Raw genomic sequence first — 16,569 nt, forward strand, 5'->3', positions numbered from 1 at the left:
TTATGATGTAACAATTAAAAAAAAAAAAAAAAGAAGTATCTGGGGGTAGCATTAACATTACAAATATATTTTTCAGAAAAAAATGGAATAGTGACCACTTCCTTATGTGGTGTAAGCAAGTGACATTTCAGTAATCTCAGCAGCAGTGACTCGGCCTCTCCATGGCTTCTGATCAGTCACTTCCATCTCTTCCTCCTCAACACTCCAGAAATCCCCACATGTCCTCCTCCCATGGAGATTGAGAGACCCCTCCATCACCACAAGGCGATTATAAATCACCTCAATTGCCACAAGGCATTATAAACTGTGACAGAACACTGTGTCCATGGACAGCCCCTGGCACCAAGGAAAATTAATATTGCAGCTGCTTGAATGTCATCTTCAAAATGAAAAGATTTTCATCAGACATTGTCCTGGATCCTTGCACTCTTCGTACACCACAGAAGGGCTCTGCATGTTAATAGCATTTACAGTTTTAAAAAGGAGGGGGTTGGGTAATAAGAGAGCCCTCCATGTACTTGGTATGTACTTAACTGATCACTATTACTCTGACTATGTGGAGGACACTTTCATAAAAAAATAATATCTGATGTGACTGTATATTTGAATTTTTAGAATAGTTTTTTAGGGTGAAAGGGATTTTGGATACAGAAGCTTAGGGACCAAAGAGTATTGCAGGGAGGACTGCACACTCAAACTTGCAACAAACAAAATGAAGCATTATTTCATCTTTCAATTTCTTGAATTGGAATATAGATTATACCAAATTTTTATTTCTTGTCATCCAAATATTGTAAAACATGTTAAATAGTCTGGAATAATTAACAAATCATAAATATCATAAGAAGCTAAATATCATCCTAAATGTTTCGCTGTTCCATTCTGGATCAAGTAGGCTTAACAGTATGGACTGCATTTCAGTAACTCTTAATCATGACTGTGAGGTTTTTGAGTCCACTTAATCTCAGGAGAACAAAATGTGTCACTGAACATGCAAGATGAGTGTTAGAGATATACATTTATCAAGTAGGATTGAGATTTGTTGAAAGTCCATTTCAGAGAAAATGTAGCTGAGCACACACAAAATAATGAAAACTCCAAGGTAGAAAATACACTAAATCAGCCTTATTTCCAGTTAAATCTTTGGAATGTGCTGTCTTCCAAAAGGGCGTGACAGAAAAGAGCTCAAAGGTGCCAAATTGCAAGAAGCATCTACAAATGTGAAAATACTTACATTAACCCATGGATGCTCAAGAACTTGCAAGGCTGAGAATCGCAGATCTACATCTACTTGAAGCATCATTGTGATAAGTTCCTGAGAGATTGAATACAGGGTCAAATTTAAAGAACACTTTTAAAGAACAAATCAATATTTCATTCACTTAAGAACTCTTTAACTGATTTTGTAAGAGTTGTCAAAGAGAGAGTGAACTACTGACTGCAGAAATATACTAGATTATCCACAAAATGGAAAAACTATGAACTGATGAACTCTCAGCTGAACTTTCAAATCAATATCTGACAGTACCTTAAGAAGCTAGAAGACAGTTCTGAGTTACAGTTCTGAAGTCACTGTTTAAGAGAAAAGCGCTTAATACATAATGTGCCAAACAAAGCTCCCCATGTAATTAGGTTAGCTTCCCACTATGAAAAAGCCAATTCCTCCATAGGAAAAAAAAAAAAGCCAGCAAATACAGTTTTACTTTAAACTCTTGTATAAATGATGTAGAAGATACTAAAAAAACCCCAACACTAAAACCATTCTTTTTCATCCTCTGATTTTCTCTGCAATTACCTAGATAATTTCATTCATGGAGTGCAGTGCATGGATACAGGATGGCAATATAAAGGTGCATCAACAAAGACTAATATTAGTAATTCTTAATTACAAGAATAAGTTAAATGGACAGACTAAGTCTTCAAACCAGAAATTTTAGACACAATTATTTGGCAGAAGGAGTTTCACAGAAAAACCCACTGGCAAAGGAATTGGAGGGTTCCCACTAGTGGTGCCATGAAATAATGCCTGCTACAACACTATGATTTGCTTTAGAGGACTTCCAACTCTATGACTGTATCTCATTCATTAACCTCATTAGTTAGCAGGCTAAAATGCTAGTCCTGATTACCCTTCACATACCTGTAAAAGCAGTATGTAACGCTCCAAAGAATGGAGATTCAGAGCTACTCTCATTACCCGCATCCACCTCTAAATTTCACTATTTGTTTTTCTTGTGATTAATCAGATACTGTCACATTGAAGGAAACAGAAAGACAGTTTTCCATAGATTTGTCTTACAGACTTACTTAGAGACTTAAAAGTCTCTACAGTCTTACAGACTTTACTTAGAGAAGTAAACAAACTGAAAGTAAGCACTTATCCATCTACAGAATGACCATATGATTTTTTTTTCTTTCACATATGTGTTATGGTTCTGTCCACATAAATTTATACATATGACTATAGTGAAAGTCAGATTCCTAGAAAAATCTTTGAGTTAAACTGTTGCCCTAATGCACTGGTGAGAGTTAAAAATCTGATCTGCTCTGCATGTGTAATGAGCTCTGTCAAGGTCTGTATCTGTAAATCATTATATCTGCCTTAGCACACCAAAGACTGTAGGTCAAGAGCTGTGACCAGAATAAGTCTGCATTTCATACCACTCTACAACAATAAGGCAATGGGAGGCCTGGTTCTTTGACAGAAAGAAACAAGAGACATAAAACCTAATGGGGTTAACAAGGGAAATCAGCCTCCCCATAATATTATTAAATAACATTCAAGGGCTCCAGGTTGGTACCTGGTCCCCTGCACAAGAACATTGTCCAAGAGATCTTTTGAGCTAAGAACTGAATTACTCAAATTTTTTCTTAATCAATAAGGGTTGCTGGTGTCTCTGTTGTGTGAGAAATCATATAAGATATGATGTCCATTTTAGAATGGGGTCCATTTCAAAACCACTTGGAATCTAAGAGACAGTAACCAAATGAAACATAGCTAGTGACCCTGAGGAATTTACAGGTGCAGCAGGAGATGCACAAGACATGACAAATACAACACTGTGAAAGGACAACATGCATTAGGCACCCCCACTGGAAATAATATTGTAGAAGAAAATACCATCAACTATAAAACTCACTTTTGCAGAGTCAGAAATGTTGTCCCAATATGGAGATGGAAAATCCATCTGTCCCATCAAAATCTGATCAAAAAGCACTTCTTGGTCATCTCCACTTCTGTAAAGTAAAAACCAAAGAAAGCCAACAACAAAACCCAAAGAGAAATTACTTTTGGATGTCGTTTCAATAGATTTATTAAAAGTGCTTTTAATTGCTTGTGCCTTAGTATGCTTTTGGAGGCTGTTGATTGCCCCAAACATGCAGCCATGGGCGTTAATGGTGAGATCATGAAACACAGTGCATTTGGTACACTCTTTCTTTCTGCTTATCTTTAGGCTTGTCCACAACTTTGCAATTGCTTTGAGGGGATAAAATATCTGACATGTCCTTATTAACTGGCTTCCATTTTAATTACCTATTACAAACCACAAACATGTTTCATTTTGTCCGTGAAAGAAGACAGTTTTAAATACATTGTATTTAAAACTTCAGGCAAAGAACTTCAGAACCTGTAATGAAGGCTCCTGTCTTGCAACGCAATGAGGTTTAGACTACAATAAACAAACATGAGACAGAGATTTTACCATAAAATCACAGACATTTATGGAGTTTGTGTAGAACACTATGCAGAGCACAGGAAAAACAAATAATCAAACCCTATGAGCAGAGAACTTCTACCAGTGGGAATCTCTGTGCTTAATGTGAAAGGAGCACAGGGACCAATTCACATAACAAGGATGGTTGAATGGATCAGTCCATACCCACGGAATGGAGGAAAACCACAGAGCAGGATATAAGTAATCACACCCGCTGCCCAGATGTCCACCTTCAAGCCATATCTAGAAGTGTGAGAGACATGGTTAGAGACATCTGATTCTAACAGACTACAATGCAAGAACAGAGGAAACGTTCAGAATCATTAATAATTTCTTACAAATTCTTATCTGAACTTTACCTACCAATCCTCATTCTGCTATCAAATATTTTTTACCTTTACATGTTAAAATTACATTAGATTTGAATGTATGAATGCACAGAATACATTGAGCTGTAATCTTCAGTTAATTAACTCATTCAAGTTGAGTTAACTTGAGTTAGTGATGCCTGTCAACATGAAGTCTGCAAAGGTGACATAGGCTGCTCAAGACAGCAGCCATTTACTATGTGGAACATATCAGAAGAGAACAGTGTGTGATAATAAAATAGAATTAAGTGAATGGTAGTTTGCAGTCTCTAGAGAGCAGAATTACTTCCATAGCATCTGCAAGTGGCTAGCTAGTAACTCAGTGTAAAGCTGAAGTTTAAAGCCAACAACTGGCAGAGGTTGACTGATAAAACTCCAAAGCCAGCTCACTCTGAACTGGTTTGGGTAAGATAACCTCCAGAGGTCCCTTCCATGTGAATTTTTTATTGAGCCATGACCATGACTCTGCATCATAGCCAACCAAAGGCAGCAAAAAGATCTTAATTGAAAGAACTCCAGTCTGGCACAATGGCAAGAATGTGCTCTGCTGAGTACACTTCAATGTATCAACACTACAAGTGATTTACCCAGTTTCAGCGATGATTTCTGGAGCTACATATGTTGGGGTCCCACAGACAGTATATAGAGGTCCATCCACAATTGTTGCTAGGCCAAAGTCTCCCAACTTCAGGGACTTGCTTCCATCTTGGTGTTCATAAACCTAAATTGGGAGGAAAATTGAAAACTTTACCAGAAAACCAAAAGGCAACTACTACAATCACTTGCTAACTGCCCAAAATAGTCCTTCTTATTTACAGTTTTTTTCTCCTCCTTACCTTTAACATATTTCGCTGCATGCTTTGAAAATTCACAGGTAATTTGGACAACTTCCCTCAAATACAGTCAGGATGTTTGGGAAAGATTTATCTCACTGCCTGTTGGACAAAAGATGAACCACTTGCTAGGTGCTAAAGGCCAGAAGCAAATCATGACCTTCCAACAGTGGCTTTCCTACGTCAACTCCCCACTGAATTCACAGTATAGGAGCGCTGAGTTTATTCATTACACTTGCAGAGAGCTTCAAGGTTTGCACAGGAACTACAACTACTTAGATAATACAAAAGTGGTTGTGCTGATAGCAGTTCCAGGCTCCGAGTGCTGAAGCCACAAGACACAAACCTAGCTGGAGTATTTCGCCTAGAAATGCTGTCCTGTCCTTGGATGACTCTTACACACCAATCAATGTCCTACTGGGATGGTAGTGTCACAATCAACAGGACATAAGCAGTTAGGGCTGCTAGTGGGCATACGTGAAAATCCTATCTTAAAACCCAGTCTTCAGAGCAGCAGCACAATCTTTCATGGGGTTTTATGAGTGCAAAGGGAGTTTAATATGTAGTCACATAAAAAAAAAACCAAAAAACAAAGCAGCTAGAAACATCAGAAAAAAAATGAAATATAAAAATTTTAAATGCTGGCTCAGAGTAAAAGAATGGCCTCAAACCTGCAAACACTGAGAAATAATGTCCTAGGGTGATCTTGCTGTATTGTATCCCCCACCATCTACTTATGCCAGATATTAGGTTCTGTGCCTTTAAGACTATATCCAATTAAAAATGTTTAAAATAAACACTACAAAAACGTATCTAAATTAAACACTAGACTATAAATCTATATTTACTCTATCAAGGTGCTGGTTTGAATTCTTTCTTCCATTTCTTTCTTTCTGTTCTCGAATGTTTTCTACAACAGCATCTTAAAAAATGGAAACAGTCTACAGGAGGCCCTGTTATAATACATATGCATAACTTTATTATTTTGCAACCCAAACCAAAGCTCTATGCAGTCTGGATCACCACTAGTGATATCATGTAAACAATTTGCAGCAAACCTGTGCAAAAATAATAGATATCATACTCCCTAATCAAAATCAAACTAATCCTTCATGTGCATATCTTGACCAGTTACTCCTACATCCAAAATCACATTTATTTACAACTGTTTTAAGAAGAAAATCCTAGATTTTTTTTTTGTTATAAAAATACAATAAAATCTACGTGGGACCCTTCAAGAGTTCACTTGGAGCAAAAATAAATTTTTGAAGTCTCTAACCACAGTTTCCTACAGATTTGCTATAGCTCATAATCATTAGTTATATTATACAGCTCCCATCCCCCAGTTTCTTATTTGCCAATGTAAGTTATGTCTAGAGAGAAAACCCCTCTCTGTCCTGAATCCCTGCTTACCAGGTGATACAGCAACAAGCAGACATTCAGAATACACAAAATTCTTCTCCTCTCCTTATGTTATTTTAAGAATTCAACTGGATCTTTAAGAGGACCAGCAATTTATAATGGATTCACATTTCTCTTCTACTAAGCCAGAAAAAAATATGTTTATAGGAAAGCACTGGGAAAAAAAAAAAGCAATTACAGTTTTATTCAAAACACAGATTGTTAAATACATCTGGTTCCTGAAACTAAAGAAAGTGCTCTCTGAAATGGCAGTAATAAATCTAATTTCAACAACAGTTTTAATTAAAGTCTAGAGACTAGGGCTTTAAATATTCACTTTCTGAAATATGTAAAGTGTACACTTAGACATCAAGAGCTGAATCTGGCCTAATTCGTATTTTATATTCTGTTTCATGCAGTTATTATTTACAAAGCCCTCTCTGGGCTGTGCTAACCTAGCATACATTTGTAACTTCCTTCCTTCAAGAGACCACACCTTGTGTGATTCATCCATACTAGAAGTTAATTACAGAAGAGGTTTGTTTGGCAGTATTTACCTATGCAGAAGGTTAGATACAGTGTATTTTCTAGTATTCTGCCTCATCTGTTTTCAGGAATTAGTTTGCTTGGAAAACTACTTCAAATGACTTATAAAAATGAAGAAAGTAACTTTTCCTCACCCTGTTATAACTCCATATAAAAAAGAACCCAATGTGAAGCTGTGGTATGTTACTTGCCAGTCAAGGAATGGGAAAGATAATTTAATGCTCATGTTATTCAGAATAAATGCTATATATGTTCCTGCATTTAAATACTGAAGGGCAATTAAAGAAATGGGGATTAGTGCAAATTGCCTACTACGTAGTGCTTTCACTGTTTTAACTAAGCTATAAAACTGTGTAATTGTACTACACTAATTGAATGCAGCCACACAAAATTGTATGCCACCATATGCATCCTATTAGTATAAAGACTGTCAGTATTTTCGAAGCTGCTCTTGTGATCAGTGCAGATGGCAACAGTCAGAGAAGTTGTTCTCTAGGGTTTATTGTATGGCTATAAAGACATCCCATGACTTGACAAAATAAACGTTCTAAATAGCAACAATTATGAAAATTGTTCCAATTAAAACATGGAAGACTCTCTAGAGAATAAAAAAAACAACCAAACGAAAATGCTAAAACATCACAGGTATTCAGCACACCCTAAACTCTTGGACAGTTGACCATTAGGTGGACTTTACATGCCGTGAGGATAATATGGAATATTTAAGCAGTTAAAAATAATGGGTGCTGCACACAGGACAGGTTAACATACACAGAGATTCATTAGCAGGATCAAGAGCAGGCCTCACACATCAACTCTAAGCCTGAAAGTTACTTTTGGGAAGAAGGAAAAATGAAAAGAGACAGAGGAGGTGAAAGGAAAGGCTCTACCAGGGGCTGCTAAGAGATGAAATAAAGTAGCTCCAGGTGAACATCCTCTTCTTATCTCCCTCTCCAGAGCAGCATGCTCCCCTTCACTCCCCACGTTTTCCTGTAGCAACTCTACAGCCTTGCTCATCCTTCCTGTTGTTTCTTTCCTGCTGATGAGGTTGTTTAGCCCCCGGACATGCTCTTCTAAACCTAAAGTTACAATCCGATGAGTAGGAAAAGGGTGGGGGGGACAGGGCTGATTCTCACACTAGTGGCCAGGAGAACCAGCTATAGCAACACAACCAGGGTTTGCATGTGCAACACCGTGGCAGTAAGAGGGAAAGCCACAGCACAAGAACAACAAGGGAAAAATACTGCCATGGCCACTTAGCTGAAGGGTTAAAGAGCTGCAAGGAAAAGGGTAGGCTACAAAAGGCAAGTAGAAGGTACCTAGCAAAGGAAATGCTGAGGCGCATGTTGCATTTTTTCAAGTGTTTTTTAAATGCCATGAAAATAACACTAGTTGCAGTTTTGTGACATAAGGCACCATGCATCCCATTTGACAGCTAAGATAAAAGCAGAAAGGTTCAGAGACACTGAGGCCACAGGCAGACATGTCAGAACTAGGGTCAGAGCTCAGGTAAGGCTGGTTCAAAAGCAGCACGTGTTTCTTTCAAGGACCTGATAAACCTTAGAGAATTAATGCAATTTAATCAAATGCTGGCTTTTGAGAATTAGGGTGCTGCAAGAGATTAAAAGCCGCATCCTTACAGCTCACTCTCAAAATCAATGGAAGTTTCCAGCACAACTCTGGAAAAGTGACTTGGAAATAGTTCGGCTACAATGTAAACACTGTGATCATTCCCAGTAGTGGGCTACTACCAGAAAAGCGGAGCAGGCAAATCTTATCCCTGCCCTGCTGCCTTCACCTCCTGCCCACACCTCCTGCCCACCTCTTTTCCCCCAGAATTTTAACTCTGACAATAGAGTTTAGGCATTTACAGACAAGTCAAGACAGCCAGCAAAGCTTGTCCCAGACCAAGACCCTCCTGCACACTCCAGGAACAGCATTAATGAATCCCTGTACCTGGGACTGGTACAACACCTGTATGCAGCCACCTATCAACACCGGTGCCAGAAATTAAAATGGAGCAAAAGGGCCAAGAAAGATGTATTGATCAGTGTCTAGTGAAACTTCCACCCAGTGTGTTTGCACAGTTTCTGGAAAATGAGGGCAGGTTACTTCCTCACCCAGAACCTGCCACTAGAGGAACTTCAGCTGTAAAAATCCCACTGCCTGGAAGTTTAGTAATATCTGCTGGAGTCAACTTTCCCATAAAACCTCTTCATTATCAAGCAGGACTAAATGCATTAAGTCATGGCTGAGACCACACAACTGAGAGAACGGATATTCTATGATTCTATGAACATTGTCTTACGGTTGCAGAATCTATGGAGAATTGGGACATCTTGATATTGGAACATGTCAGCAAATTTGTGAAAACTCAGAACAGTAAAATAATCTGGAGAAGCTAATTTCTCAGAAGAAATAAAATTATGTGGAGGATGTAACTGCTGCACTCAAGTGTGCAAAATTCTCATCAGAAAGACTAATTGCCAGGGTATGTTTTTCACTGTCTTCAGTGGATAAGGCTCATACAGATTTAGTCAGAGAAACAAAGATTTAGACTGTCTGTGAAAGTGGCTAAATAAAAAGTGCTGTATGGTTATTTGGGAGATGCAGTAGGGGAAGGACAATGAAGTCTCTTCCTGACTCTGCTCTGATGCATGACATGATTAGGGCAGAGCATTTACATGCACCATACTTGTAAAACTTATGGGTTGATAATTATTTAGACAGACAGAAGGACAGAATAGTCTGCTGAGGAAAGAAACACTTATGAGAAGCTTGAGATTATCAAGTTTTACTAGTTTACTAGTTTGCTAGCTTTACTTCTAGTTTACTAGAAATTTACTTCTAGTGATCCCAGGAATATCTTAGCTGTTGTGTCCCATGGAACAGTCTAGACATACCACCTTATGTTACTGTACTTCCTGTGACAGCTGTTATTCTTAGGAGAGCTTTACAATGCAAAGGTTAACATTAAAAGATCAGTGATTTAAAAGACTGAAATAAACTTGGCAGGCATATGGAAGGAGGAAGTGCAGACTTTTTCTCACATACTCCTAAGTTATCAGCAATACTGAAAGATGAATCTTCACTTACCAGTAGATTCTCCGGCTTGATATCCCTGTGGACAATGTTCAGGCTGTGAAGATACTTGATGGCACTGGCCAGATTGTAAAGCATCCCACTGGCATCCCGCTCTGTGTATTTGTTGGTGGAAGTAATAGCATCAAAAAGATCTCCTCCCTGGAGCAAAATTACCATGGGATATGAGCAACATTGTTTGTGAAATGACTGAAAAATTTAGGGAACATGAAGGAACATTTTTAGAGAAGGAGAAGGAGGAGGGGAAGGGGAAAGGAGCAGCAGAGTCTCCTGGCAGCTATGAACTATGGATACTGTGATGACATACCCCATAATGACAGGTAAACAGACCAAAAACTCAGAACCATTTGTCCTGGCTGAATTGGTCAGCCAAGAGAATGGAGTTTCTACTGCAAACCATTCCCCCCTGCTGCTGCTTTTTTAACATGTCCAGCACCTGCCAACCTGTGCGTTCAGAGCCTGCTACACATTTCTCACAAGACTACATACTTGCCTGTCATGATGCCATTTACCAATCCTTGGCACCCTTCATAATAATCACAAACAGACTGACATCAAACTTTTGCCCAGTACCTAACTGAACCCCAGACAGATGAAGGAACTCTGAGTAAAACTCAAAACTCAAAGTTACCTGTCCTCTCTGCTATTGTATTTTAAAAGTCTGTTTCCATCTCATAAAGCTTTGAAAATATGTATTTTAGAAACCACTTTCCCTACACAAGATGTGAAGTTTTTGGTAGTGTGATGGCTCCTGCAGTTAGTACTGAAGAACTTTACAACATGTATGTCAGGCAATCATACTGGCAGACAGGGGTGGTTACTCGTGCCATTTCCAGCCTATCTTGCTCCTAAATTCAGCTAAAAGCTGCAGTCAGTGAAAGAAAAAAAAAGAAAACAATAGAGAAAGAAGGAAAGAAGAAAAGAAGGAAAACTAAGTGGAAGTCTGCAAAGTTGAAATGATCTTCATCAGTGTCTGAGGTGGCCATGACTCTGTTTCCAGAGGTGAGCTGGCAAGTGGGAGGAAGGAACATGGAAGTGCTTGGAGATGGAAAAGTAATTTTAAAGATGAGATTAAGAAGAGAGTTTGACAGATTGAAGGAAAAACCAATGATGTTTTGAGAGATTCTACTCAGAGGTATTGAGTCCTTGGGGGGAAAAAAAAGAAAGCAAAAAAAAAAAAAGCAAAGGATTACTGCAAAAAAAAGAAAATAAAAAACGCAAAAATTCCCTGCTGCAGTCAAAACATCAAGAAAAAAGTCACAGAAGACTGCATTTAAAAGAAGAAATCAGGTATTTTCTGAAGGCAACAGAGGAGACCCAGCTTTGCCAGCTCTCACAGTTCTATCAATAGCTTCAAGATATTTTCTGTGGTTATTTAAAGGCTCAACTCCAGAGTAAACACTTTTTCTACTGTCCAGAGAAAGGAGGAGGGGGGGAAACAAAAAAAAATAAAAATTCCAGGAATCATGGCTACAGAGAAAAGTGTAGGAAAAGAGAACCACCAAAAGAGACTCAAGCCTGATAAAACAGACTTTAGTTGCCATAAAAAAAACAAACAAACTATTAAAATTTTTGCATTGCTGAGGTGCAGCTGAAGTATGCCAGGGCAGGTTTATTACCACTGTAGATGCAAAATCCCAGCTCTTTGGAAATTGCTTACAGCCCACCATTTTCAAATCTGGACCACATCGAATCTCTTGCCGTGGCTGGTGACTGTTCAAGACACATCAAGATACATAGTGTCAAGGAAAAGGAAGAACAAAAGGCCAAACTATACCAGATAGAGGATTAGAGAGAATGAGGCCAAATATCTGGCAAAAGTACAATACCATGTACTTCATGGCATTATCTGATCCCTAAGTATTAGATATCAGCATGTGGCAAAGTATGTGAGATAAATAATCTATCTTCCCTAAGCTCCTTCCTGTGAAACCCCTGTACCAGCTGCTTTTTAACATGAGGCACTGGATTAGACAGATCTTTGGTCTTATCTAATATGTTCCAGATGCTCAGAAGAAGTGTCAATAACATCAGCAAAGCATCTGCCTCCAAACAAAGAGAATAGTCTGAGCTGAGATATGAGGAGCAAAAATGAAAGAAGCTGAGCCTTAAAAACAGAAGGAAAAATTTTGGCTGGAAGTCAGAAGAAAAGGAACAAATGTTCATGCATAGGAGAAACATAAACTCCAAAAAAAAGATAGAGGCTGCAGAGCAATTTAACAGACAGCCAAGCCAATCTGAAGCAGAATAATTTTCTCCATTTAAGCATCTACTGTAGTCGGAAAAGTTTCTTACCAGGTATCCTGCTAAGAAAAGAGAGCATATATTTAGTCTGTGGGATTCTCTGCGGTTAAAAGAGAGGTGATATCCTGGAAAGAGTTAACAGACCTGACAGCTATATCAGGCAGAATTGCTTTCAGATTTTCCTCTCCCCAAAGAGCACTTTAACCTGCAAGGTTCTGCTAAGCCGATTCACACACCAGGTCACTATCATTTATTCAGGCACCAGGGGTGAGTTCAGGATGACATTTCAGCCTTAAATCCCCTGTTCTGGAGTGAAACAGGACCAGCAACATCTGACTGCAGTTTTATCATCTGTGCACATGAGGAAGTATACTTGGAACTACAGTAACCAATTATTTATTTATTACCTTGTTATGTAAATTATATGATCTCCTTTTTCTTCTGCAAAAGTGAAATCATATCCTGGAGCAGTAAAGGAAACTTAGCAATAAATCTGGCTTCCTAAATTGGCCAAACCCCTGTTAGGTTCAAATAACAATTTTGTTTCACTGTGTAAAAAGGCAGTGTGCCAGAAACCAGGTCTTTGCTTCCTTTTACAAGCACCACTTGCAATGTGTTTATATTTGTATTTATGAAGTGCTTTTTCTTACACTTTACAAAGCAATGAATGGCCTATCTGCCATGAGGTGAGGGCAGGAATTGCAGCAGTCACTTATGTCAAACATGTTACTGCCAATTAATGCAGGGTGGTATTAACTGAAACCGGGCTATGCACTATCAAGCCTTTTCTCCTTGCCTCTCTTTCCTGTCTGTGAGTTTGATTTAAAGTCAGGTCTTCAAAAGTCAGTCAATAACAGATGGTTAATCAATTCTAACAGTGCACACTATGAAATGGTAACAGTCAGCAGTTGGTGAATTAACAATTAATGTCTTTCCAGAAATGCCTTCCCTAGTCCCCAGAGAGTGCAACAAGGCTTTTCTTACAGCTATGTATTAAGGAATAGATGTTTGCTTCAGTGAAACAAAGCTGACTTCCTCAGATCAGGATATTATTTCTACATTTCCTCTATTATTCTACATAAAAGTAAAGACTATTAGAATAGTGTTGTCTAGGATATGAGAAGTACAGGGTTTCCTATAGAGCCCTTCCATAACATATCTAAAAAGAATATGTGCAGCAATCTTAAAGAGTAAAGAAGAAAGCGTACAAGAAAACAGATTTCTCCAGAAAGTGAATACAATGCATGTTTTTCTTATATTCATTTTTCAGGCTAGTTATTTTCTAACAGTTTTTGGTCCCCTCCTCTCTCATTTAGCTGAGCAGGACTTCAATTAAAAATCCATTGGACACTATAGTTTACACATTTTTCAATCATGAATAGCACAGCAGGTTTCACCCATAAAACCAGCTCTGTGCTTACATCTTGGCAGGTTAAACAAGGCACAGCTTTTAGTTCTCAGCACACCTCATGGGGCCAAGATGAAGGATTTGTCAATGCAGGCTAAAGCTGTGGCTATATGTGATTACAGTGCTGTGCAAGGGGATTGAGGTACCTTTGAACAAGCTCTTGCAGACACTGAGGAAAACCGACAGTCGCATGGATCTCATAGTGAGCTCACTTAGAATAGAATAGAGCAGTAATTATGATTAAAATAGGGTTAGATGGCTAATGGTATCTGATCTCAAGCTGTGCTATTTCACACTGCACACCTAAGAGAGAGGGCTGTGATTGTCAAGGGAGTGGGGAAATTATTCTGGGACTGGTTACACAAAGAGATTCATGGCATGAAAGAGTGTCAGTACTTTTGTCTTAGGATTTAACTTTTTCATCAGAGAAAATATGTCAGCTCCTTGCTACAAGCATCTCCCAGTGTGCTTCCTGAGAGCTTGGGGGTGGTGGACAGTGGGGTTAGGGAGACCATAACCTCCAAAGCACTACTTGAGCCAAATAGGGCATCTGTCAGGTGCAAACCTAGTAGGACAATGTTGCCATCTCCTAAGATGTGGGGCATGGCCTGAGCTTCTCATAGATAACAAGACTTCCCCAGACTGCTATGAGGACAGGGAAAATCTGTGTGCATCCACCCATGAGCCACACAGAGCCTTCCAGTTTTGGATTTGGAACATGGCTTGTGTCATTAGTGCTGCCACAGAGCATAGGGGATAATGGAACAAACAAAAAACCCTTTTTTTTCCTGCTTGCTCTTGTATTCCAGACCCAAGAGAGATTGAGAGGGTATTTAAGAAACATTCGACATAGTATTGCCCTATTTAACATCTCAATGAGGTGCCTCCATTAAGAGTACCCTCTAACCTCTACCTACAATCAGAGCAAAACAGATTAACAATCCTGTTTGCCAAAAAGAGCTTTCTCTAAGTCACTGTGAAGAAATAAATAGGGTCCAAAATAAAGATCACTGCTTTTGCAAATTTACTTTTTAGAATAGAACCATGCTTTAAATAGCAGGCTTTTCTTTTTTACTTTCCCTTTCCTTCAGCTTCAATTTAGATTGCTATTGAGGAGGCAGGTTTGAGACTGTTAATGTGTATAGAGAAAAAACACATCTAATATTGTTTAGACTTAACACCAATTAATAAAAACCCTTTCATCTTCTTGTATTTTGAAGGCTAGTATTTATGGCTATTCAGACTGGGTATATTTTCAATTCACCTCAAGGCGGATTATAACTTTTTAATGAGTCTTCTTTTGAGGAAGCAAACAAACCTGGTGGTATACAAAGTACTGTCAACAGAACAAGTGTGGACTACTGGAAGTTAGACAAATATTTGAAAGCAACTAAAAAAAATCTGACAGTGGGTTACACATCTTTCAGTAGGATGCTAGATCACTTCAGAGACCCCTTATGCTCTACATTATTCTGTGATCCCATGTGTTTTAATAAGCCTAAATGGGAATGGAATTTTTCAATATGGTTGATACAGCAAGCAGCTTGACTCCAAAACACTTACCTTTACAAGTTCCATGACAAGGTACAACTCAGTTGGCATGTCCATCTCCTCGATCAGAAGTACAATATTGGGATGCTTGACTCGTCTTAAAATAGATACCTCATTCTGGATCATGTGTTCCTGACACACAAAAAAAAATCTTCAATGAATATGGGTTAGTGGGAAAAAGATTCACAGTGGAAAAAACAGAGAAAATTGGGAGCTGCATGGATTCTCTGGGGAGCTTCATGGATTCTGTGCAGGTTTTGAAAAAACTAATAGATGTTGCCTCCAGCAACAGAGAAGGAACACATCTAGAAACATCAATGTGGAAACTGAAAGAGGAGAGAGTGGAACACACAAAAAGAAATGGAGGAAAAGATGCGTTTCTAATGCAGAGAAAAATGAAAGCTTTTTAATTTTTCTCTGATGCAGAGTCTTTAGATTTAACATGATAGCATCTTCTCACAGAACCTTTTGTTACTGATTTTAAAAGCTGTCACTTGGTGGAAAATTGGCATCAATTTAATTTACCTGTGCCTCACACATAGTAAATGGTGTTCTTATAATTATTTGTACTATTGTCTGCTTCCTATAACACCTGAAATTATGAAAATTAGAGGACAAAATTACATGTGTAAAGGGAAAGGAGTCACACGCAACCAACCAACTGGAGAATCATCACGCAGGTCTAGAACAGCACATGACAGCCTTTCCTCCTGAAACTCCAAGAGTCTCCAGAGGGCTGGCAAAGACTTCAACCAAAGAGATTCTAACACTTGTCAGGAAGGACCCAAATACCAACAGATTCTCAAAATGATCTCTCACAAAATATTTATTGGGAAAAAAAAATCTTTTTGGTCTCACAATATTTTTTGTACTTACTTTTCCTCTACATTTACTTTTCTTGATTATTTTCAGAGCATATTCTCTACCAGTTGATCTGAGGAAAGAGAAGAAAAAATTGTATGTTCAATCACATTGAATATTTTCCTCAGTTGAGTTCATATTTTTTACATGAGTACAATAAGTGTAGTGAAGAGTTCTAGTACAATATTCATATTTTTCATGAAAAAAAGTTGATTTGACTAGTTTGAGCCAAAGTTATTAAATATGCATGCCTGAGGAAAAAACATAAAATGTATTTATTTTAAAATAGAAGAAGTTTAATGTTTTCAAAACAAAAAAGAAAAAAGCTTGACTTCTTCTTTCATTTTGTGCTGAGAATTGTTATTACTTTTTCATTTTTGTGTAAAAACAATGTACAGTGTTCGAAGGTTCAAACATTTTCAAAACAAAGAAGTTTTGTTTTATAATCTACAAAAAAATACAACCCACGGAAAATACATTTTACTTAATATGAAAAATCATTTGTTTGCATATCTGCAGTCACAACTGCTGTCATAAAA

General features: G+C 38.2%; 1 protein-coding gene across 2 annotated transcripts in view; it reads right to left on the reverse strand.

Annotated features, from left to right (window-relative positions):
• DCLK1 (doublecortin like kinase 1) overlaps positions 1–16,569 on the reverse strand; it is a 220,634-nt gene that overhangs the window by 19,784 nt on the left and 184,281 nt on the right. For both annotated transcript variants that reach the window (XM_062514708.1, XM_062514709.1), the window contains exons 8-14: positions 16,046–16,103; positions 15,182–15,301; positions 9,961–10,107; positions 4,672–4,805; positions 3,882–3,959; positions 3,141–3,237; positions 1,235–1,315 (exon numbers count right to left, since the gene is read on the reverse strand). In XM_062514708.1, the coding sequence (XP_062370692.1) occupies positions 1,235–1,315; positions 3,141–3,237; positions 3,882–3,959; positions 4,672–4,805; positions 9,961–10,107; positions 15,182–15,301; positions 16,046–16,103 (715 nt within the window). The remainder of the gene's footprint in view (positions 1–1,234; positions 1,316–3,140; positions 3,238–3,881; positions 3,960–4,671; positions 4,806–9,960; positions 10,108–15,181; positions 15,302–16,045; positions 16,104–16,569) is intronic.

The sequence above is a fragment of the Cinclus cinclus genome, chromosome 2 (genome assembly GCF_963662255.1).
Source record: "Cinclus cinclus chromosome 2, bCinCin1.1, whole genome shotgun sequence".
Lineage (NCBI taxonomy): Eukaryota > Metazoa > Chordata > Aves > Passeriformes > Cinclidae > Cinclus > Cinclus cinclus.